At 38.1% G+C, this 26,086-nt stretch overlaps 1 protein-coding gene across 1 annotated transcript in view; it reads left to right on the top strand.

Annotated features, from left to right (window-relative positions):
- MTHFD2L (methylenetetrahydrofolate dehydrogenase (NADP+ dependent) 2 like) overlaps positions 1–26,086 on the top strand; it is a gene marked incomplete at its 3' end in the record, with an annotated part of 96,801 nt that overhangs the window by 19,826 nt on the left and 50,889 nt on the right. Inside the window, exon 5 of the mRNA XM_080698020.1 lies at positions 16,008–16,100. Coding sequence (XP_080554146.1) covers positions 16,008–16,100 — 93 coding nt within the window. The remainder of the gene's footprint in view (positions 1–16,007; positions 16,101–26,086) is intronic.

Genomic DNA, 26,086 nt, shown 5'->3' with positions numbered 1-26,086 from the left:
GTGGCCATGTTCCCCCAGTCCTTATCTTCTTTCAGCCAGTTCTTGATTTTTTTCCCCCACAGCCTAAAAAAGCTGGATGCTGAGTTACTCCCCAGAGAAGGGAATGGGCTAGAGTGAGAAAGGAATCCAGCAGAGGGGAAATGGATCATTGTTCATGGTTGCCTGGGCCAATGCTGTGGGCAGAGAACATAAGGTTACTCAGCTCATCACTGGCTGCTAAATTGTACATCTTGTTCTAACATGGGTCAAGGACTAAATTTATGTTTGTAATAGAAGTAGTTATTGGTCTATGCATATGTTAGGATTTTTACTACTTCCTTTACTGCTTATCATCCCTAATCTTGTTTTGTCTATCTTTGATACAGTAAACTTCATTGGTTTAATTCCAAAAAAGAAAGGGTATACATTTTTTTCTTTCCATTATTAAATCTGAGTGATGGATGTCTACATTTTTATATGTAATACAAACACACGTAATACCATATATAGGTATATAAGTTTCTTAACCTTGGTGAATTTCAGTTTCTCGATATCAAGTCTTTAATGATATTTGTTTTAAGATCTTGGCTGAAATAATACATATGAAATACATTTTTAATTCATAAAATTTTATTAGTGCATTGTAATTATACATAAAAGTGGGATTCATTGTGATATATTAGTACATGCATATAACATAATTAGATCACTTTAATTCTCTAGTACCTCCCCTTTTTCATCATCTCTACCCTACTGCTCTCTCTTCTATTTTCATGAGATCTCTTTTTTATTTTTTATTCTGTTTTCCACATACTAGAGTAAACATATGACCTTCTGAGCCTAGCTTATTTCTCTTAGCGTGATGTTCTCCATTGCATATTTTTACTAGCAAATGACATAATAAGTAAAACCACTCTGGAAGTCAGTATAGAGATTTCTCAAAACACTAGACATGAATTGAAAAAAACCCCCACAAAACCCTATGGAAATGTAAATCCAATGTTAATTTATTTAAAATGATAACTGATGCTGGGCGTGGTGGCGCACGCTGGTAGGTAATCCCCTTGCTTGGGAGGCGGAGACAGGAGGATCACACAGGTTCGAAGCCAGCCGTGCTGGTTTAAGAGACCCTGTTTCCACATAAAAAAGTATAAAAATAGGTCTGGGAGTGTAGCCCGTGGGAGTGTAGCCGGAGGTAGAAAGGCTTCCAGGAACCCCAGTACCACCAAAAATAAAAATAAAAAATAAAATAAGACGATGACTGATGAGCCTTTCAAATTTTATTCCCCCTTTCTGTACTTAAGGATTTAAATATTGCCAGAAACCAATATATGTGGGTGGATCGTAGTAAATTAGGGACTGATAGTAACTCCAGGTAACTTTTAAAAGGCTTCATTTTGAAGAGCTCTTTGAAAGGCCAAATCTGGTAGTATGGCATCATGATGCATTTGCCTTTCCAGTTTTACTATTCACTTCTAGCCAGTTCTATTACAGCTTATCTATCTCTTGGGGTATAAAAAAGATATTGATTTATGTTTGCCTTTACATAACTTTAAAACTTCAATTTTATGTTAAGCAAGGTAAAACAATCAGGAATGTTTAACTAGGTATATTATTTTTTTGGAAAACTTTGACTAATAGCCCACAAGTAGGCTTTTTATTATTTCAAACTGTTTGTATTTTTATTTTATCAATAACATAATAAACAGCATTGTGTAGCTCTGTTTTTCTCAGTACTTTCTTATAAATCACCTTAGTTTTAAATAACTTTGGCCTGTGCCTGTATTATTCTCATTTTGTAGCTAAAGGAAATGCACTTCAGAGACTTTGGAGGACTAGTCCCAGGCTACTCTAGCAAGTAGAGTCCAAAGTTGGGAGCTGGTGCTGGCTGTGTGCTTAGGAGGGTCCTCATTTGTATAATGCAGATAATATCAACATCCATTTCACTTGGTGATTGTGAAAATTACATGAAATATAGATAAAAGCACTAAGTACTATGTGCCTAACACACAGTAAATTAAGTTGGTACTTGTAGCTGTGGCTGCTGCTTTAATTATTATGCTTAAGTCAATAATTTATAGCCATGTTATCCATAAAATATAGAGGAACATGATCTGAAGTTAATAATATGTTATTTTAACCTTTATTTGAAATTTTTTACTAGATTTTGTATTTACTGTTTTTAGATCAAACCTAAATGGGTATTTTTTGTAATAATTGGAACAAACTCAGAATTTATAAAAGCTTACAAAGTACTGGATTGAAAATATATCATAATACTTCAAATAGTATTTTACAAAGTGCTTTTTCTTAAAGGCATCAGTATATTATATATATACTAATTTTTTGATAAATTTTAATTTTGAATTATTTGTCTATAAAATACCTAATAAAATTAATTAAAACTTTTTATGGCCATACAGTAATTTAGCAATTTTAGAGTATGTAATTCCATGTCATAAATATTGTTTATATATTTTTACACATATGTGTTTTGTAGGTACATACATATATAGTAAAAATACCAAAGTAAGTATGAGAAAGATAAGCAAAAATTGATGTTAGTAATGACTACTATCTGAGGAAAGAATTGTAGAATGAATATAATAGTTTTAAAAACCTTTATTTTTTTGTGTAATGAAATATTCTCACTTGAATACATGTTAAAATTTAAAGAAATGTGATAATAGTTATAATGCTGGTTATAAGCCAGATAATTAAACTTACCTTTATCACAGTGGTACCTAAGTGCCATTATAATTGTAGAATCAAAAGCATATCATACTAAAAATGATATTGAAAGCTTTGCAACATGGGTGGTATTTAATTTTATGCATATATGATTAATATAATGAATTCTTGAGAGCCGCTGACTGAAGATTTTGAGTCTGTGGGAAAGTTAATATTTCAAACGTCCATGTCTGGTAGAGCAGCAATTATGTGCCGTGACTCCATGTGCATTGTTAGCTAATGGAGATAATGAAGGAGGATTAACTCGGCAAATTGATATCTATAGAACTTTTCTAATGTTGAGCCTTCAGCTCACACTGTATATATTTCTTTGCCAGAAGAGATTCAGAACCCTAATGATTCACTTTTGTCTTAAAGCCAAAGATAATTGTACTAAAAGAAATATGGCCATACTGTCATTTAGCTTCATATGTGTCTAACCCTGGTTAGTTTTTAGTTTTGCTCTTAAGGACATAGGCTCAGCTATTTTGTGAGAGAAAACTTACTTTAATTCACCTATACCTTGAAACATGTATTCATTTACTTTTATCTATACTTATGCTGGTGCATTGTATTATATATCCAAACGAGGTACAGAGTGATAGCAGTATGCATGCACACAACCCTTGGAGTGAGAATATAAGCTGGAAGCGCTGACAGTCTGCACAGGGAGGAAGCCAGGATGGAGACTGCCTCCTGCTGAGGACAGGCATCACAGCACTTGAGCTACTGTGTCCTTTAAAGAGTGTAAACATTTTTCTTTTGTGCTGTCTTGGTGGTGGTGATGGGGTACAAGTAGACATGATCTAAAAGTGTGGTTAAATTAAGGCATACGTATTCAGTGGCACAAAGCAAAATTTGGCACCCACAAGCAAACACTCTGCTTGATTAGGGAAGCCCATGGTGAACTGACATGACATAAAGTGACCAAGATGAAAAATCACTTCTTTTGAGCCCCTTGGTATTAGCCCCTAGTTACTAGTTATTAGGACATGCTGCTGTAGTTACTACTAGCCCCTAGTTACCAGTTATTAGGAAATGCTGCTCTACAGCATGACCACCGGCAGAGCACTCTGCATTCTTTTGATTTTGTATGTAGTAACCTACTATTTCACATTCTACCAGAATGAAAACTTAATACCACTGGTTTTAGCACAATGTCTTTTAGCTTTACCATAAGGAAGGAATACAGAAACTTCCCACAGTCTTTAAAAGTTTTTTCCCCCCCTTCAACATAAAAAGCACAGCTGGGTGTGGTGGTGCACACCTATAATACCAACTCCTGGGAGGTTGGGACAGGGGATCACAGGTTCAAGGACAGCCTCAACAACTTAGTGAGACTCTGTTTCAAATTACAAACTAAAAAAAGGGCTTGGGATGTAGTTCAGAGGTAGAATGCTTTGAATGGTTCAATTCCCAGTACCTACCCACCTCCCCCCACAAAATAGATAACAAAATATCCTAATGACCAAGGCATCATTATTTATTAATTGCTACCAGATGAATTCAGAATCTGATTTTATTTCAAATTCGTTCAAATTCTCTGTGCATATTTTTTCTTGCACAAGATATCTAAAAACATCCCTTTAAATGGTCGGTCACAATATGAGCTACATGCTTTTTTTAACTAAGAGGTTGTGGATCATTGAAGTGGCACTGATGTCAGTACACTTTTACAGAGTTTTTGGCCAGGCCAATACTCAAAGTAAAATATCTTACTTTGCTCAGTCCTATGAGCCTGGTGATGTGTGTGTGTACGTGTGTGTGCACACACATGTGTGCATGCACTCCACTATGGAGCTACCTTTTCCAGCCTTTTTTCTTTTTTTATTTTGAGACTGGGTCTTACCAAGTTACATAGGGTGGCCTCAAACTTGTGATCCTTCTGCTGCAGCTTCCTGAGTTGCTGTTATTACATATGCACACCACCACACCTGGCTAGTGATGTCTTTTATTTCATCAATCCATATCCAGCCAGTACTTTTACTAGGTGAACTCCTGTGGGACACTGCAGTGGCAAAAATTAGTCCTCTGTGTCCCGACATTGACAATCTCCATGATCAGGATTCGTCTTATAGACACATTTACCCCAAGCACTGCCTCTGCGTTGGCGTTCAGCTTTTACAGTCAGGCTGAATTTTCCCATTTCCTATCCTCACCTCCTTCCCTTCCATTCATTTCTTCCAGTGCATATCAAGCCTTCTAGCCTATGCATCTTGTATATGCTGCCATCACGATACTTCTTGCCACACTGCATATTGCTTGTCTACCTGTCCCTCTTCCCACATACACATAGTAAATGTGGACTTCTCAATGACAAATGTTTTCTTAGGCTTTTTTTTTAGTCCATCTCATTTTTTTTTTTATTGGTGCATTGTAATCATATATATTAGCAAAATTGGTTTGTGTCTCATTCAGCTTTAACAGTGAGGCTGCTGCATTTTTTTTATCATAAGTAATTTTTTCTTCAAGAGTTACCTTATCTAAATGGAAAGCCAAATTTTTGTCCACTGAGTGCTTTTTCTTTGTGAAAATTGACAGCAGTTATAAAATGAACATTTTTGCCAGTCTCTGAGCATTATCTCCCACGTACAGAAGGCAGTAATTCAGTAGTGGATGCTTGAGCAGATGCACTGTGGCGTGAGTGGTGTATGTGGTTAAGGTCTGCCTGGTGGCTGGCTGGACCCGACAGGAGCCAAATAGGAATGCCTGGGAGCTCAGAAGTCATGCAAAGTGATCACACCCCCAGAAAGGAGACTCTTAGCCTTACCGGCAGCAGAGTGAAGTGAAATGTTTACTGCTTTGTAGAAGGAACCATTTGCAAACTGGGGCAGGGGGATGACAGGCATTTAGTTTCTTCTGCTCCCGTCCTATTACTCTAAGGTTAAACGTACTCATAACAGATATTTTGTGATGCCTCTGGGTGGATTCGACTCTACTGAGCTATAACTTTGAGTCTGAGTAGTTGATGTGGTAGAAAGGAACAAATGCTTGTGCTAGTCTCATTTTCTAAAAGGACTAACAGACACACTTTTTAATTTTCAGTGTCTCTTAAATTTCACCAGCTAGGGGCCTCCGAGGCCGGGATCAGAGCCTGCTGAGGGGTTAGGCCGGTGTCGGGGCCACTGGCCGGCGTTGGAGCCTTCCGTGAGGCAAGGCCACTATTGAGGCCTCTGCGGCCGGAATTGGAGCCTGCCGAGGGGTTAGGCCGGTGCTGGAGCCAGTGAGGCCAGGATTGGAGCCTGCTGTGAGGCAAGGCCGGTGCTGGGGCCTCCGAGGCTGGGATCGGAGCCTGCCGAGGGATCAGGCCGGTGCCAGGGCCAGCATGGCTGGGATCAGAGCCTGCCATGAGGCAGGGCCGGTGCTGGGGCCTCCGAGGCTGGGATCGGAGCCTGCCGAGGGGTTAGACCGGTGCTGGGGCCAATGGCCCCATCGGAGCCTTCCATGAGGCAAGGCTATTATTGAGGCCTCCGAGGCCGGGATTGGAGCCTGCCGAGGGGATAGGCCGGTGCTGGGGCCAGCGAGGCCTGGATTGGAGCCTGCCACGAGGCAAGGCCAGTGCTGGGGCCTCTGAGGCCGGGATCAGAGCCTGGTGAGGGGTTCGGCCGTTGCCGGGGCCACTAGCTGACATCGGAGCCTTCCGTGAGGGGGAGGGAATGGGATGGGGACTGGATGAGGGCTAATTTGATGATGTGTGCTTGTATATCCTCTCAAGTCTTGTATTCCAATGTGATGTATGATTACAATGCACCAATAAAAATAAATTTAAAGAAATTTCACCAGCTAGTATCTGAAAAGCACTCTACTTAGAAATGGGTATTCTCATCAGATACCTGGGACTATTACATTCTTGAAAATACCATTAAACCTGAATTAAAATGTAAGGTCCAAATCTTTCTCTTTCATTTTCTCTTTCTATGAGCTCAGAGTAGTGGGTATTTGTTTTATTATCAGCAAAACACCTCTCTTTTCTAATATCTATTAGACTGATTGCTCAAGGCATCTCTAATAAGGATAGAGAGTCTGTGTGGACCACCCTTCAGTCATTTCTCCTGTCAATTTATCCATACCTTATGCTGAAGCTTCATCGAACTATGGCTACCCCAAAACACAGCATCTCTTATATTTCTCCTTGCAGTTGTGTGTACTGTTCCCTTTTCATGGAATCTTGTTTTCCATCCATTACCTCTTTTACTCCCACCTGTTTCTTCAAATGCAACTTAGATCCTCTAACTTTTGCACTTTGAATATTCTGCTGCAACAGTTCTATCATATAGCATATTGCTTGTCTACCTGTTCTTCTTCCTACACACTTAGTAAATGTGAACTTCTCAATGACAACTATTTTCCTTTTTTTTTTTTGGACCTCTGAAATTTAGCAAAGGGCTTCACATGTGATAATGGATTGACTTAGTAAAATTCTGTGTTGCGTCTCTTGTGTGCCAAGTACTATGCCAGAACTGATGAAAATAAGACCACAGGCCAGGAGTTTAAAGATATTATGTTATTTATTAAAAATATCTCTGTATGGCAGGGGGAAGGAAAGTAGCTCAGAGCCTACCACACACCAATTTCTTCATATTTGAAGTTTTAAGTATTTATGTAAAAAGTATAACCTAAAATATCCCTCCATCCAACAGTCACCTTATGTTCAATGGGATAGAAGGTGCTTCATGACTTAGAAAAAGGAGATCTTGAGACACTAGGCAGAGGAGGGAGAGTGAATACAGATGACGTTCATTGAAAAAGGCTCAGTGTTTTTTCAGCAAAACACTGGAGATCTGTCTTTTTTAGATTAACGTTTTCCCCCTTGATGGCTGACCTACAGTGTTTAGAGGAATTAATTTCTTTGTTACTAACATGGGGGATACAATGGTGAATAGACCACACAGGGCCCTGTCCTCCTGAGATGGCCATCTAGGAGGAAAGATGGTCATTAAACAATGAGCTATAAATTATTCACTAACTGTATCTGTGCATGTGCTTCAAAGGAAAAATAGACCTTATAATAGAAAGCATAGTTCTATGACAGAATGATTTCTAATTACATTTATGTATAAATGTTATACCATTTTGAGGAATATAACTCTGTTACTATTATAATAGGATGTTTTTACTGTGTGCCATGTAAAACTATGCTTAAAGCTAAAAAAATTCAATCTCACAGGCATACAGCAATATATAAAACACGAGGCAAATGAGAAATTGTGATACTATGAGGAAAGGAATGGATAGAACTAAAATAAAACAAAAATAGACATAGTAAAAGCAAACATATCATTAAATCTTCACCGATATATTTTCACTGTCAAGTACACTGCTTTTTATATATTGAAGCTGAATATATGTTTGCCGAATGTATTTGAGTCTAAATTATACTTGCCATGGTTGGGTCACTAATTTTATCCTGAGAGCTTGTTAAGAGGAAAAAAATGTCTAGTTACCCAAGTAAATGTCTTGAGAATTAAAAATAAACATGCTTAGGAGAAATAAATCATTTTCTGATATTTAGACTGTAAAATAATTTCCCCTGAGGGTTCTTATAAATAGAAAACTACATAATGGATTGAAATTCATAGTATGCATTTTAAGTTAACAAAATGGTCACATTTTATATGGATATTTCTTTTATAATTTAAGTATAGATTAAACTATCACCACCAGCCTGTATTATTCTTATTCATTTAGGCATTTCTTCTCTCTTGCTGTTCCTGGGTCACTCCCTCTTCTCAACTTCTAAACTAGGTGTTTTCAGCTATAATTTCCCATGAGAATCATCAGGAAACTTAAAAACAATATATTGCGTGAGCTCAACACACACACACTCACATACACATATAACACATACAAATTTATATCAGAATCACTATAAATTGGACTTGAGCAACAGTATTTTTAAGTGACAGCCATAGAAGAATCAACATGGCGAAGATTGAAAATGACTAGAATGAGCCCACGACTTAACTTCTTCCTCTGTAGCTAGCTTTGCAGCCCACATAGCTATAAATACCATCCGTTTCCCCACTCTACTCTAGACCTGTATAACTGTTGTCTACCAACAATTCTACTTGTATGGCCAATAAGCATTTTAAACTTTACAAATAAAAACCTTCGCTTCTAATTTTTCACATCCATTATACTATTGTTCTCACGTGTCCACCAAAGCTCCATTTGGTAAAAGACTTGCCTTCCATGGAGACACTATTGGGAATCGGTGGAGCCTTTCAGAGGTGGGGCCTAGTGAGCGGTCTCTAGTCACTGGGAAACATGGCCTATAAGGGGTTGGAGGACCCCAGCCTCTTGTTCTTTCTCTCTTGTTCCCCAGCCATAAGGTGAACAATTTGTTCCACCACCCACTTCTGCCATGATATACTGTCATAAGCCCAAAACAATGAGGCCAACTAATCATGGACTGAAATCTATAAAACTGTGAGCCAAAATAACTTTATTTATTTATTTATTTATTTATTTATTTATTTATTTGCAGTACTGGGGATGGAACCCAGGGGCATTCTACCTCCGAGCTACACCCCCAGCTCTTTTTTTAAAATTATTTTTATTTTTGAAACAGGGTCTCACTGAATTGCAAAGGGCTACTAAGTAGCTGAGGCTGTCTGCGAACTGCAATCCTTTGTCTCAGCCTCCCAAATGCTGGGATTACAAGTGTGCACCACCATGCCGGGCCACCCTTTATCTATATAAGTTGATTCTTAAGGTGATAGTAATAAAAAGCTGATTAATACACTATCTAGTAGTTGGCACCATCAATTTACCCATTTACTCAGTTCATACTTGACTTCTCTCTTTTCTCATTCATTAGCAAACTGTAAAATATACCTGTGATGCCGCCACCTCTACTAATAAGAATAGTTATCTGTCACTTGGACCATTACAATATGTATGAATTATTTTCCCTGAATCTCCTCTTATTCCATCTTCTATTTTCTGCATTGTAGACTTTATTAATCCATGGCTTCCCATAACTGTCATAATAACATAACACATAAAATTTAAATTCTTTGTTATGATATGCCTTTCCCAGATGCAGTAGAAAAAGATGCTCTGAGCCAGAATTGTGACTTATTTCTCCTTCTAACATGGAATGTAGAACATTGTATTATAATTCATATTTTCATATTTGTTTTTCATGTATGAGTAGTGAATTGGAGAGTAGAGAATTGTGTATCTCCATTGCCTAACATGATTTGGGGTTTTCTTTCTTTTTTTTTTTTTTTTTTGTAGTACTGGGGATGAAATCCAGGGGCATTCTACCTCTGAGCTACACCCCAGCCCTATTTTTTTATTTTATTTTATTTTTTTATTGGTGCACTGTATTCATACATCATAGTGGGATACAAACTTTTGTAGACATACGTGCACACATTGCCCAGTCAGCCCCCACCCGATCCCCACCCCATTCTCTCCCCATCCCTCCCTCCCATGCTTGGCTTAGTAGTTGACATCTAGTATTATAGCAATTTATCCAAAATTAAAAATGATAATCTCACATAACAGTTTCATTTGTCTGATACCAAGCTTTTGATGACTTAAAGATAACATTTCAATATTTCTTTTTGCTTTCTTTCTTACCAGAGAATATTTTTTTCTATTTTTTTTAGGTGAAACTATCATATATTTATATATTTATTTTTCAGAAAAAAATATCTATCCTAATATGGAATATGGACTCTAGATACCCAAAACGATCTTGAAAAAGAACAAAGCTAGAAGATATATATTTTCTGATTTCAAACCATATAAAGCTACAATAATTGAAACAGTGTAGTACTATTCTAAAGGCTGATATATAAACCATTGGAGTTAAATAAAAGCCTAGAGCTAAATTCTTCCCTATATTGTCAAGTTATTTTTGACAAGGTTTCCACGAACATTTAGTGGTGGAAATAATAATCTTTTAACTAAATATTGTTGAAAAATAACAATTACATGCAAAAGAATAAAATTGGACCCTTACCTAATCCCATATACAAATATTAACTCAAAATAGATAAAAGACCTAAATATAAATCTTAGAACTATAAACTTTTAGGAGAAAAATCTGGGTCATAAAACCTCACAACATTGAAATTGGCAGTGATTTCTTGGATATGATTTCAATGGCACAGGCAACAGAAGCGTATACAAACTCCCTAAAAAATAAAAAAAAAAATGTATATCCAAAGACAATGTAAACAGAGTTAAAAGTTACTAATAGAATGGGATAAAATATTTCCAAATACTATATCTGAAGGCATATTAATATTCCAACTAGACATCCTAAAAATTAACAACAATAAAGGCAAACAATACAATTTAGAGATAGGTAAAAGACTAACATAAATAATGAATCTTCACAGATAACCAATCTTAGTTGTCTGTTGGATGGAAAATCTTGTTTCTCTGGTTCTGGTGTGTGTTACCTATTTCTTCATTGTAGTTAATCTCTTTGAGTATTTTCTCTAGTGCTGGTTTTGAAGACATAAATTCCTTCAGTTTCTGTTTGTCATCGAAGCTTCTTATTTCTCCATCTAATTTGATAGAAAGTTTTGCTGGGTAGGAAATTTTTGGCTGGAAGTTGTTTTCTTTCAGAGTTTGGAATATGTTACTCCAAGCCCTTCTGGCTCTCATGACTTGGTTTGGGAAGTCTGGAGTGATTCTAATTGGTTTGCCTCTGAATGTCACTTGGTCCTTTGTTTTTGTTGCCTTTAAGATTCTCTGCTTGGCTTCCACATTGGTCATTTTGACAATTATGTGGCGTGGGGATCCTCTTCTCCGATCCTGTTTAAAGGGAGTTCTATAAGTTTCCTGGACCTGTGTATCAACCTCTTGCTCTATGTTTGGAAAATTTTCTGCTATTACTTCCTTGAAGAGATTGTTGATCCTTTTGGTTTCACTTTCTTTTCCCTCCTCTATTCCAATTATTCTTAGGTAAGCTCTCTTAAAATGGGCCCATATTTCTTCAATGTCAGATTCCTGCTGTCGGATATTTTTTCCTAGATTAGAAACTATGCATTCATTTTTAGAATGATCATCTTCTAAGAGCGAGATTCTGTTAATCGGTTGTTTGTGCTTTGAATTGAGGCCTTTACTTCATTAATTGCATCCTTTATCTCTTTTTGGCTCTCTCTGAATTCTTTTCAAAGCACCTCTATTATTTCTAGTTATTTTCCCGATTTGATCTTCTAGAAATCTCTGATTTTCAGTTTTATCGGGTTCTGATGTTGTGGGGTTGTGGGCATTCATTGCTCCAGTATTATTCCTCTTTCCCATGATTTCGGAAGTTTGTGCCTTCTCTGGGTTCTTCCCTTGGGTCACTATGACTTCATTTAAGGTGCTCTGGATCTAGAGTCTGTAGTATCTCAGACCCCACTACTCCTTTACTGGGTTTTATCACAGAGTCTCCGACCCAGAGAGTCGATAGAGGCTGCTTTAGACTGTGGGGGGTGCCAGGTTGCACGTTCTCCTATGGTGTGATATCTCTGCCACCGCCACTCCCCCACTGGGTCAAGTCCCAGGGAGTAGAGTACTGGGATTTCTCCTCTGGGGCCCGCAATTTGACTCACTGTTCTTGAGTACGTAGATGTAGGTGTACTGGACTCGGTGAATTCGCTGCTGCTGCCGCCGGTGGCAATATGGCGCCGCTGCTACGCCCTCGGCCGTGAGGCTGGTGTATTTCTTCTTGGTTTTGAGCTCCACTCTGAATCCCTGCAGCGTGTGCTGAGCTCAGCCACTCCACTCCCCCACTGGGTCAAGTCCCAGGGAGTACAGTACTGGGATTTCTCCTCTGTGGTCCGCAATTTGACTCACTGTTCTTGAGTACGCAGATGTAGCTGTACTGGACTCGGTGAATTCGCTGCTGCTGCCGCCGGTGGCAATATGGCGTCGCTGCTATGCCCTCGGCCGTGAGGCTGGCGTATTTCTTCTTGGTTTTGAGTTGCACTCTGAATCCCTGCAGCGTGTGCTGAGCTCAGCCACTGGGAGCTTTAGATGTTCCCTGCACCGAGAAATCCCACTTGGCTGTTCCGTAGCGGCTCACCTCGGCTTGCTGTAGCTGCCCGGTGAACTCGCCGCTGCCGCCTGCAGTAAAGCGCTGCTGCCGCATCCTCGGGCATGAGGCCGGTGTATCTCCTCTGTGGCTCTGAGCTCTGTTCTCTTTCCGCTTTCTCTCTGGAGCCTGGTGATTGTTTTGTTTCTCTGGTGATGGTGTTTTCTGGCTATGAAAGGCGCTGATTTTGTGGTAATGGAGATTGGTTGTTAGCGGGGCTCTTAAGCCCCGCTTTTCTCGGTCGCCATCTTCCCGGAAGTCCTATTTTTTTATTCTTTATTTTGGAAACAGGGTCTCACTAAGTTGCAGAAGGCCTCACTAAGTAGCTGAGGCTGTCTGCAAACTATGATACTCCTGTCTTAGCCTCCCAAATGCTGGGATTACAAGCATGCGCCATCATACCTGGCAGTTATTTCTTGATTATGGAAGAAATGAAGGTAAGGAACTGGCTTGGAAATGTCTAAAAATAGTGAACTCCTTATTTAGTTGATTTTAACCAATAAAATTTTAACCAATAAAATGATGCAAAAAATGATGTTCATTGCTGGTTTTTGCTTTTGTATTTAGTTACATATTTATTCTTGCTGTGCCTTAATTTGAATCACTTCTTTGCTTTTTAGTGTGTACCTCTTTGTCCTCTTTAGTATTGAATTTCTTCTTGCATGACAATAAAAACATTTTGTGTGTGTGTGTGTGTGTGTGTGTGTGTGATTTTTCTTACCATATTTTTGCCCATATTTTATTTTCAACATTTCTGAATTCTGAGTAACTTAAAGTGTGTTATTTATATAGCATATAGTATAGTATATAATATGATTTTGCTTTGTGAAGCAACTTGGATATACTATATTCTTTCAAGTAGATCACTTAGAAAAATTTATGCTTTTTACTATGATAAATATATATGGTTGGAATTATCACATTTTCTGTTCTGTTTTATGTTTTTATTCTGTTCTGTTTTATGTTTTTATTTTGTTTAGCAGAAATTTTACTTCCTCATAGTTCTAGGGGCTGAGAAGTCCAAGGTGAAGGCACGGGCACCTAGTGGAGGCCTTCTTATGCACCATCCCATCGCAGAAGGCAAAAGGTCAAGAGCAGGACTCTGGGGGCTGAACACATCCTTTATCAAGGACCTCCCTCTCACCACAGCAGTACTGACACACCCATGTGGGCAGAGCCCTTGTGGCCTAAACACCTCTTAAAAGTCCTATGTCTTAATATTGTGCAGTGGCAATTAAATTTCAACATGAGTTTGGGAGGGATAAACATTCAAGCTAGTCTAGTCTCTCACCCCAAGCCTCACACATTGCAAGCCTTAGTTCTAAAATTAAGTATATTTAGAACTCTGCAATAGTCCATTTGTCAGTTTCCTCAAATATAATTGAAGTACATATTTTAACACATTCCTCCAGAAAAAAAAATTGTGGAAAATATTCTCTGAGTTCTTGTACTTTCAAAAAAAAAAAAAAAAAAAAAAAAACAACAACAACAAAAACTTTGCTCTTATTTTTGGAGGCATATTTGACTGGATATAAAATTCTCGATTTTTAATTTCTTTACATGAGTCTTGTGGATATTGCTCTATTGCTCATAGGATTCTTTTTTTAAGTTTTTTAAAATTTAGGATATTAACTATCTCGGTATGACAATTATAGGTCAATTTGGATGGGTTCAAGTCTTTTTTTTGCAAATTATCATGTAATTTTTTTAATTGGTAAAATATTTGGTCATAATGTTCAGTTTTTCTTTAACTGCATTTTTTGTTGAGTTTATCGATACATTGGTAAATTCCTAAATATTAATTCTTGCTTTTGTGTTTGTCTTGTTTTCCATTGGTTGTGCCATCTTTTAAATTCATCGTTTTATTTACTTTGAAAATTTTACATATTATAAAATTCCTTACCTCGGTGTGCTGTTCTATTAATTTAGACAAGTGTATATAGTCATCTAATAGATGATTACACCATTCCAATCAAAATAGTTTCATCACCTTTCACAATTCTTCTGGGCTTGCCCTTATGTAGGGCCTTTTATTGATGCTTCATCAAATCTTCTCTTTATTACTCATCATTAAGTGAGTGGAATTTCAGTGGACCTGCTCTTGGCTGTATACTTCTGCGGTGGGGTAGGAGGAGGTGCTTGTCAGCCTTCCCCTCCTTCCCACTTGCATGGCACTTTCTTTGGGAGTGACTGCTCTCTGTTACTGTTACCACGCTCTCAACTACACTAGGTCCGAGAGGGCTATTCTGTCTTTATTTCTAATCTCTCTGCTTCAATTAAGAAAGATAGTGTGAGTCTTGTTTTGTTTTGTTTTGTGGAGATGTGAGCCCCTCATCTCTAAGAAGTATATTTTTACAGTCATTATTTTTAGAGTTCTGCTGTTGCTCACCATCTTGTCATCCTCTCTGTTTCTGTGCAACTTTTATCTCTGTGTTGTAGCTGCTGCTTTTGGTAACTCTTGAATGTTTTGGGGGTCTGTGTAAGATATTTTTCCTAGGTTTTTTTTTAAAAATGGAGATTGTACAGTTTTTTTCTTGTTAACTGTGCTGCATGTGCACATCTCCCAGGAGGATGAGTGAGATAGTATCTCCCACAGCCACACTTTGTTGGAAGGCCACCTCCAGACTGGCCCACATCACTGCCTTCCCCTCTTTCCTCTTCCTTGGCTAATATGTTCAAGTGGCCTCGGGTTACTTGCCTCTCCTTTTCATCCATAACTCCATTAAAGTTTTTCTACAGAAACTTTCTATTATTTTCTAGACCACTTCGCCATTTCCTAGACACATCTTTTCAATGTTGATTTGTTTCTTCCTGCTTTTCTTTTAGCTTGAAATGCCCTTATTCTTTCTTTCCTGATTAGAATACACATGATCATACTATTTTGCTTCCTTTAGGGACTCTCCATCCCTGACACTTCAAGGCAGAATTAATCTCTCATTTATGCTCCCACAATATGTCGTTCTACTTTTAGAACACTTATTGTTTTCAGTATTTATTTGTTTGTTATTAGAAAGCTAATGAGTGTCTTTTATACCAATGTATTAAACAAGCTTTTATCCCCATTTACTCTCATTTTTTTTTCCCATCTCCAATTGAAAGGCACAATATTTTGGTTCATCCAGCTCTCAAAGTAATTTGGCCACGTCAAAGCAACCTTTCTCCTCCTAGGCCATAACAGAATCTCTATATTTAGAGCTTTTGTGAAGTATAGACAAGCACAGTAATCATTAATGGAAGCTCTTCTGCATTGCAGGTGATGCAACCGTGACAATCACCCACAGACACACCCCCAGAGAGCAGCTGAAGGCACACACTCAGCAGGCAGATATTGTCGTAGTCGCTGCAGGTAAGTGGTCAGTGACTTCGTTGGTGGAATATCATGGATGGATGGAGCAATTTCTGCCTACTTGTTATACATGGAAAAGAACAGTTACCTGGGAGACACATACATATGTATGTGTGTTAACTTCTGTTACCTGGGTGCTGTCGCTGCAGTCATCACGTTGATCCATTGTGCCTGTGTTAGCATTTGCCACTTCGTTGTGGGAAGCCTGGCCTCTGGAATGACAGATTTATTTATTTATTTATTTTTATTTATTTATTTTTTGGTGGTACTGGGGTTCCTGCAAGCCCTTCTACCTCTGGGCTACACTCCCAGACCTATTTTATTTTTGGAAACAGGGTCTCTTATGCCAGCGCGGCTGGCTTCGAACCTGCGCAGTCCTCCTATCTCCGCCTCCCAAGCACAGGGTTTACAAGCGTGCGCCACCACGCCTAGCTGGAATGACAGATTTAGCACAAGAACAAATGTGTACTTTGCCAATTTCTCTGATAAACATTATCGAGCAGCATTTATAGAAAATGGTCGGTAAAGATCAGTAATGTATTGTCTCTGTGGGAAGGAGAAAGGCAGATCAGGGTATTCCTTTTCTACTCTCCTCTACTCCTGCCCCTTCTGTTTCCCTCCTCACCAGGGAACTGGCTCTCAGAAGGATACAATAACTCTGTTTCATCTGCCTGCCCCTTCAGGCCTAGGTGTGGTAAAGGTTCTTCTTTTTCTCATCTCCAACTGCCTTAGTAGTCTTTATTTTTCTCTTAACCCTGAACATACCCCTGTAAAAGTTCCTTCAGAAATTTGCCTTCATAGAATGCTCTCAGGTAGTGTCCATGCCCTGTGGGGAGGCTGGCTGATGCAGATCTGTATGAAATGAAGGAATCAAGAAACATCTGGCAGAAGAACAAGCTAAACAGAGGGAAGAGTAAATACAAACATCCTTATAGAGAGGCATGCTTGGCATGTTCCAGACACACCTTTGATAGTTCATTATTCTGATTTTAATTAATCATTAATGAGTTATGAAGGATACATGTAGGAAATGCTGTTGGGAAAGTAGCGAAGGTTAGCTCATGTGGGACCTTGAAAGCTGTGGTGAGGACTTTGACATAAGCCAAGAATGACAGAGAGCTGGAGATGGGCAACTGCTTTTTAGGGAGATTACTGAGGTTGGAACCCAGGGGCCTTCTAGCCCCGAACTACACCCCCAGCCCTATTTTTTTATTCTTTATTTTGAAACAGGGTCTCACTGAGTTGCAAAGGGCCTCATGAAGTAGCTGAGGCTGTCCGCGAACTGCTATCCTCCTGTGTCATCTTCCCAAATGATGGAATTACAAGCATGTGCCACCATGCCCAACCAATGGGCAACTGTTTTTAAAGGTTTATCCAGCCTGCATCAAGGCAAATCGATTCTAGAGAGCTAAGAGTAGAAACAGAGAAAAGCTCTTGTGATTTCATTTAGTAATAGGTTTTCCAATAATTTATTGTATATTTGGATATAAAATGATTTTACACTCTATTTTTGCCTTACGCTTGCCATATAGTATTTCTGCATGGTAGCAATTGTTACGCTTCTTGGTCTCTTTATCTAAGGCTTGAGTGAGAGTTATTTAAATAATTTTGCTGCCAGATATTGTTGGTAATTTCTAGACTTTAAATTTTAACAGACTATGATGGGAAAGTAAAAGTTCTGGAAGGAATGACATTTTGATAAAGAGAAGAATGGTAGTTAAATTAATTTCAATTAAATTTAGATTTTTTTAATATTGTAAGAGACCCTTTTCTGGAAATCAGAATATCTCTTTGATAAAACAAGGAGTAATAATTTGTTCCTCATAGAGTAAAAATAGGTATGTTCTCTTTCCTGGAAATTATCAGTAAGCTAGTACACCTAATTATAGCTGAGAAATTTATAGTCAGGTGACATCCAGTACAAATTTTGGGGCTGGATTAATGGAAGTTAGACATGTTTAGGGAGTCAATAAGCATTTTCAGACCACAGATCAACATTAAGTGACCTACTGCTGCAGCCATTGACATATTCCTGGTAGGAAAATATTAACTGACTTCTTAGAAATAGTTGTTTTCGCACACAAAGCAGAATTTGGTGAGTAGAGAAGAATTTGAGTGGTTGTATTTCTCTAACAATACACAGAATGTATAATGTATAATGTATAATTGACATTACTTTTCAATTATATTTTGAAAATGTTATTTGACCCTAATGTTAATAACTTGTAATGAATACTTTGGAGTTGCTCTTACTTCCCATTTATCAATTTTAATATTGAATGAATATTTATTCCTAGTGGAGCAAAATCTTCCAGCAAGCATTCATGCTCATGTTTTGTTTTGTCATGACAAATGGAGAATGGGTGACTGCAGTCCTCTTGCAAGGTCCAGCACTATGCTCTTGTGACTAAATCGAGTCTTGTTGTCACAGGTAATGGTGCAATGCTGTCATCACCCTTGAATTTCTCCCATAGACTCTATAAAGGCCTAAATAAGCACTGAGTATAAGATTTATAAAAAGAAGGCAGTAAAGGAAAAAGAAAAGGGGGAGGGCTAAAAAAATAATTGAGCTCTCAAAAAGTTAACAAGATAAGAGCCAGGTCTAGAGGCCTCTGGCCATGACAGTGTTGAGGCTCTCTGCTGCATCTGCCCCACGGGAGATATTCTTTTACCACCAGGGGGCCCCAATCAGAGGAGCAGTTCTTTGAAGATACGGGTGATACACCATCCCATTAGTGGCCAGAAGACAATCTGAGGGAAGCCAGGGAGAAGGCCTCCTGATCACCTGTAATGCCTCTCTCTGGAAGTGAAGATGAGCCAAGTGTTAGAAGACAGCCATGTTTGTAGCTTTGAAATTATCCCGAAGAAATAAATACTTGGGCCAGATGTGGTGGTGTATGCTTGTAATCCCTGTGCTTGGGAGGCGGAGACAGGAGGATGGAGCAGGTTTGAAGCCAGCCGTGGTGGCTTAAGAAATCCTGTTTCCAAATAAAAATATAAAATAGGTCTGGGAGTGTAGCCCGGAGGTAGAAGGGCTTCCAGGAGCCCCAGTACCACCAAAAAAAAGAAGAAGAAGAAGAAGAAGAAGAAGAAGAAGGAGGAGGAGGAGGAGGAGGAGGAGGAGGAGGAGGAGGAGGAGGAGGAGGAGGAGGAGGAGAAGGAGAAGGAGAAGGAGAAGGAGAAGGAGAAGGAGAAGGAGAAGGAGAAGGAGAAGGAGAAGGAGGAGAAAAGAAAGAAAAGAAAAGAAAAAGAAATAAATACTTGGTCAATGGGAAATTTCAGGGAAGAAAATTGAAGCTTTATGAGAGATAACTAAAGATGATTACATTTCCACTCCATTAATAATTGCCTTGGGAATTTAAGGATAAAATGTTTAGGTATCAGTAAATTACAGTGGAGTTACAGAGAAAACTTGATTTAATGTATCAAAGAGATTCCATTTAACCAGACAGTAGGAATAAAGTATTACTGAAATGATCACATCATGCTTATGTGCGGGGAATGAACAGTAGAATTAGCAGTGGATATTAGAGGGAGATGATGATCTAATGGCAGAGGTAGCCGGGGCAGGGAGGGTGGACCACTGCACAACTAGAATGTCAGCAGATATGGGAGCAGTCCCACTTGGGAGAAGTCAGGAAGCGTGGAAGAGGAGTGCACGATGTGTCAGAAGGATTGATTATATTTGAGAGCTGACAGGAAGAATGTGGTGATGAAATCTGGAGATGAGCTTGCAGAAGAAAAAAGTAGAAGAATAAATCATTGTGTGAAGATCCTGAGGCATGAATAATATTAGCATATGTTAATATTCATCTCACCCCTCCCCTCCTGTTTCTCATAGCACTAATCTTATATGTTTAACTCTGTATCACTTGCTTTTCAAACATCTTCCCCCCAGATAGAGACTCAGACTAAGAAGCTCAAACCTGAAAATCAGAACTTGTCAAAATGTGTACTCGAAGTAAGAGGCTTTAAGTCCCTACTCAAACCACTATTGGAGTTCATAAAATAATCAGATTTAGGTCATTTTAATAAACAGTAGTGATAACCTGTTTATAGTTGTCTACTTTTAGCAGGCACAGGCCTGATACTTGTTGTTTTGTTTTTATAGGTAAATTCTTTGAGTAATATCTGATGTATAGAAACTGCTCAATTAATGTGTACTGCACTGATTTTGAGGTTATAACCGGAACAGGGGTTTCTTCAAGTGGAAACAAATTTAGCTGATGTTTGATTTTTCTTTCTGTGATACTAGGAATTGAACACAGAAGCTTTCTACCTCTGATGTAAGCTACACCCCTAGCTTTATTATTCTTTTTATTATAAAATGGGGTCTTCCTAGGTTACTGAGAGTCTTGCTATTGCTGATGCTGGTCTTGAACCTGTGATCTTCCTGTCTGAACCTCCTACATACTGGGATTATAAATGTGTGCCACTGCAGCTGGTTTAGGTGATATGTTTTTAAGATTACAATGTTTAGAAATGGAATTATGCATTTAGTTATTGGTTGATTTACATAGTATAACATTATTTTCAGGAACTATTGAACATTCTTAGTTTGTCATTGTAATATAGTTAATAAAGCTCTGAAAGTGAAATTTTGTTCCTAAAAGAGTGCTTCATAAGATCAGGTAGATGGATTGACTGGTTCGAGTATAGATGAGAAGGGTAAAGAAAGTAGAGACCATTATTGACAATTGAAGTACACAGTTGAGTGGGAAGGAGTGGGCGAGAAAAAGGCCAGAGTGGCTGTGTATGTGATGAAGGAGAAAGGGGACAGCCAGCCAGAATGGGACGTCGAGTCTAAGATTGTGTTAGAAATCCTTGGGTTCTTTTTTTTTTCATGCTTCAAGGAAACTGGGAGATAGCCTAAGTTGTAAAAAAAAATTTTTTTTAAATCTTTGTAATTCAGATTTGGTAGGAATGTTTTATAGATGTTGTCAAAATGGCCCCACCACCCACCTGAATAGATTCCCCAGAACCAACTTCACTAGGGAGACGAACTGCTGAGCCGATGCCACTTGCATGCCACCCTCTAGCTGCAGAGTGTCCCGGTGGTGGTGAAAGCTGGCATCCTATCCACTAAGCCATCCCCTCCAGCGTGGTGAACGAACCGTCATGGTTGTAACTCTGGCGTCTCTATTGCGACACTTTTAATGACAGGCATGGTAATATAAAACAGGATAAATGGGCAATTCAGTGGAGTCATTTGGGATATTCATACTTATTCGTCATAAAATACAAAGTGACCAACTGACTTCCATTCACCACTTCTCCCATTACATTATAAAGTAATAGACACACGCCCATTAAACATCCTCCTAGAGTCTTAAAAGAATTTTCTTTCTGTGGATTTCACCCTCCTTGGAGCAGGGTTAGTTCTTTTCAAAATTCCAAGAGACTAAGAAATTCCAAGGGTGGGGCATGGAAATAGTCCGCTTCACCACCCAAAGCTCATGCAACCCAGGAGTGGAACTTGCTCATCTACAGCCCTGGGTGCTTCCTGAGCAGATGCCAGCACACTTCATAGCTTTACTAATACTATTGTTCTCCCCATATCCTGTTTCTCATTCTCCAACTTGTCCCCTTTAGCTAAACTCTGCTTCTCCACTTAGAGTTCCTTCCTGAAGTTGGCAACTTTGTCAATTCTTTTTTAATGGCTTAGAGTAGTATAAATTGCACAGGCCATACTAAGGTAAGCATTCCAGGATTTAAATCCTAACTTTATCACTTGCTAATTGGGTAACTTTTGTCAAGTCGTCTTATCCCGCTGAAACTCCAACTATTTATTGATATGGGATGAAAAATAATAACCTTTCTCAGTGTTGTTAAGCCAGCCAGTACACACAAGGAGCATCTCAGTGCCTAGCATACTGTAAATTCTCAATAAATGTTATATGCTAATGTGTTATGTGCCAGTCTCTCTTAGGCTATTACATATGAATATTTAAGCAACAATTTACAAATATTAAATCAGTTGACCCTTACATCACTTCAATTTCAACTCTGGCATTAAAAATAAAACATTAATACTCTGGGCTTTGTTTTCAATTATTTAGAAATGAAGTTAATCTCAGTGTTATAGACTGTTGTAAGAGTTAAATATCTGGCACGTAATGGCTACAAAGCGATTGCAGTTTCCTTCCCTTCAGTCTGCCATTGTGTTGCGACTCTCCACTTCTAATGATATAATGCACTAAATGAAAATACATGACAATCTATCATCAAGCACCAAGACACTTTCTAGTTAAGTTGTTGATACTTTGATAATATAGACATTAAGAATATGAAAACACTTTTACATTTTTTTGAGTCCTGTTAGCCTCAATTAAGCAAAAGTGTTCTCCACAAATTGAGCACCGAAGAACCATCCCAAGACTATTTCTTCTTCATTTGCCTAAAATCTTGGTATTTTTTCTCTCAATTTATCCTAATTGCAGAACTTCTGAAGAGGGACTCATAATCATCTCACCCCTTTGATTTATTTTTTGGTAATAATAATTTATTTTATTTTTATGTGCTTTTATTGGTGAATTATAGTCTCACATCATAATGTAAATGATGTTGACAATGACCAACATGCACACATGTGGGCCTCTCTTCTCCCCCTTCCCAGTACAGAGTACTGAGGTTGACATTGGCATATTCACATATGTACACAAAGTTGATGGCTGTATTTCCACTAATAAACCTCAGTGTTCCTCCTCCTCATCTCATAGACCACCTCCCTGAGAGGTAGATCCACATTAACTCCACTAAGATTTCTCCTCCATTACCTGGAATCCCTCTTGTGTCCCAATTACTCTCTAGTGTGTGCATATTAGAGGAAACATATGACCCTTCACTTTCAGAGATTGGAATAATCTAAATTAACAGTGTTCTTCGCATCCTTCTATTTTTTTTTTGCAAATGATGTAATTGTGTTCTTCTTTATTGCTGAGTAGAATTTCATTGTGTGTATTACCCATAATTTTGTAATCCATTCATCTGTTGACAGATACCTGAGTTGGTTCAGTAATTTGGCTATTATGAATTGTGCTGCTATGAGCATGGGTATGCATAGATTACTATATTTCTCTGATTTCAACCTTTTGGGGAGGTATAGCCAGGAAGGTGTAGCTGGATCATGTAGGTAGTTGATCCATTTCCATTTTTCTAAGGAATCTCCACACTGATCTCCATAGTGGCTGAACTAGTTTTCCCTCCCACCAACAGCGTAGAAGAGTTCTTATTTCCCCACATCCTCGACCAACATTTATTATTATTTAACTTGATGAATGCTACTCTGATTGGGCTAGATGGAATCTTAATGTAATTTTGATTTACATCTCCCTGATTGCTAATGATGTTGAACATTTTTTCATGTATCTATTGTCCATTTGTATCTCTTCTTTTGTGAAGTGTCTATTCAACTCAGTTGCCCATTTCTTGATTGGGTTATTTGTTATTTTAGTGTAAAGTCTTTTAGGTTCTTTGTATATTCTAGATATTAGTCCGCTGTCAGAGGGCTAGCTGGTAAAGATCTGATTCCATAGACTTTCTCTTTAAACTCTTAATGGTTTCCTTTGGTATAAAAAAACTCTCAAGGGTTATTGAGAATTTCAAAGTATAATAAAATAACAAAAGAGAATGGAGAAAGGAAATACTAAGGAGCTAGTAATATATGTGATATATAGGAAATAGTAAAGACTTACAGTGGCATTGAAGTGACTCATTGTACTGTAACCTCCAGCATCCAGGATTATGTCTCTCTCTTTTTTTTTTAAGTGAGAATTCATTTTAATTTTGACATAATAATTACAAAGAATAATGGATTTCAGTGTGGAATACTTGCATATAATTTGCTTTGATTATTGCCACTCCCTATAACTCTCAACTACCCACCCGCATTCCCTTACTCTTTTCTAGTAGTCTCCATTCTCCATTTATGTTTCTGTTTTTCCCCTTATGAACCATGCATGAGAAAATGCAGCAATTGTTGTCTTTCTGACTCCAGCTTATTTTGCTTAACATGATGATGCTACTACCACCCACTGTCCTAATTCTCAAACTTTTTGTTCACCCCCCCCAGATTTCTTTAATTGCCCGCTGACTGAAAAATTTTATTGTTCAATTACCATGTGTTACTATAGTTTTCTTTTTATATTTTTATGGGTACAATATAGTTATACATCATAGTGAGATTCAAAGTGATACATAAATACAAGCACACGGAAATTGGTGAATTTTTCTTTATACACTCCCCCTCTTCTCCCCTCCCCATATGCATGTTAGTGAGATTGGTATGGACGTGACCTTATTTGAACTGTTCTCTCCCTCAGTCCTTGTTTTTCTTGAGCTTAGTAAAGAGCTTTGTTCTCATTTGACAACTCACTCAATAAATGTTCTTCTTTAGAAGTCAGGTGCCTACCTTGGTGTAAGCTTTTATTTCTAGAAGATGAGAGTCTTCATTGGGCCTGGTGATCTTCTCTGCCTTAGAGTCTCTTGAATACCTTGTTTGGGGCTGTTGCATTTTGTAAAGGCTTAATATGGTATTGCATCAGCACCAGTGACTCAGGGCTTATCCCTGAAGAGTTCAAAGGTGAGGTGGGGAGGAAAGAGAAACAACTGAGAAACCATGACTATCTTCAATGAACGAACTATAAAATACTATTGGTGCACTTGCTGTGTGGGTAGAGACATGAGCCCTTCCAAGGGTGAAGTCATAATTCCTGTTTCACATTCAGTGTGTGATTGCAGACTGTTTCTTCCAGACATGTGTTGACTGGCAGAAAGTGAAATGATTTCATTATATCAGTAGTCAGTTATTTGTAATCATGGCTTTACAGTAGCATCTACATATGTACTTAAAATCTAGGAAAGCTGAAAAATTTAAAAAATTATGAGTCACATGTCATATATCAGTACTTTTATAATAATTTATTCAGAGGTGGTGTCTGAAATGTGTGGTGCAGTGTCTGACCTGTACCTGGATACTTGTTTTAGGTGTGGCTTTGGGTCTGAAAGAGAACAGTGACTTGGACGGAATCACTGTGTTGGCATATATCTATTGGGCCTCCTCGGGTAATTTTCTATAAAATTCCTTTTTGCCTCTTTATGTAGTCAGAAAAAGTTTCTGGCTATGCCCCTTCATCTTTCATCTAAGTGAATTTCCTCTAAATTTATTTCTGGTTTGGTTAGTTAATAACTGCTTATTTAAAGATGACTTTGTTACAAAACCTGAGAATGAATGAATACTAGACACATGTGTGGGCTTATAACTCTGGTTGGAGCAAATTCAAATAAGTCATAGTTCTTCTCTGAGCAAGCAGATTACAGACAAGTCACTCTTATTAGCTTACTAGTAGGTTCCTCATATAATCAAGATAATAATCAATATCAAGGATCAGATATTACATGGTTTTAAAAAAGGCAAGTGCATTGCAGTAATGTTTCTGTTGAGTTTCTATTATGTGTCATAATTTGTGCTTATATTCATGTTAAAGATAATCAGGAAAATTCCTTGTTTCTATGAAACATAAACATATACACATATGCACAAAATTTACATCCTTCCGAGGAGAGTAGGTTGAGATATTTTAAAAAATAATGTGGTACACCATATCAGAATGAGTGGTAATTCCTCTATGTGTACTAAAACTAACATTCAATTATCTTGGGTTACTAAGATATCACCCTAAATTTACATCCTTTGAATAAAAAAATATTTGAAAGTGTTTTGCTCTCTATGATAAGTGTTATAACTATGACCTGTGAACATCTGGTAAACTTTTATTAAGTGTGTTTTTGTGTTATCAATTACCTTTCACATAATATGTTGCAAGTTCCCTGAGGACAGGAGCTCTGTAAGTTGTATTTGCTCTCCAAATGTGAGTACAATGTCTCATTGTACTTGTTCAGCTGTAGGGAAGAAATTATTTTGATAGGATAAGATGCCAACCATGAAGATTCTTAAGGTATTTGAAGGAAAGTCTTAAAGTTCTCTA

The sequence above is a fragment of the Muscardinus avellanarius genome (genome assembly GCF_963383645.1).
Source record: "Muscardinus avellanarius genome assembly, chromosome: 6".
Taxonomy (NCBI): Eukaryota; Metazoa; Chordata; class Mammalia; order Rodentia; family Gliridae; genus Muscardinus; species Muscardinus avellanarius.
The sequence above is the reverse complement of the archived record's forward strand: the minus strand, read 5'-3'. Positions and strand labels throughout refer to the sequence as shown.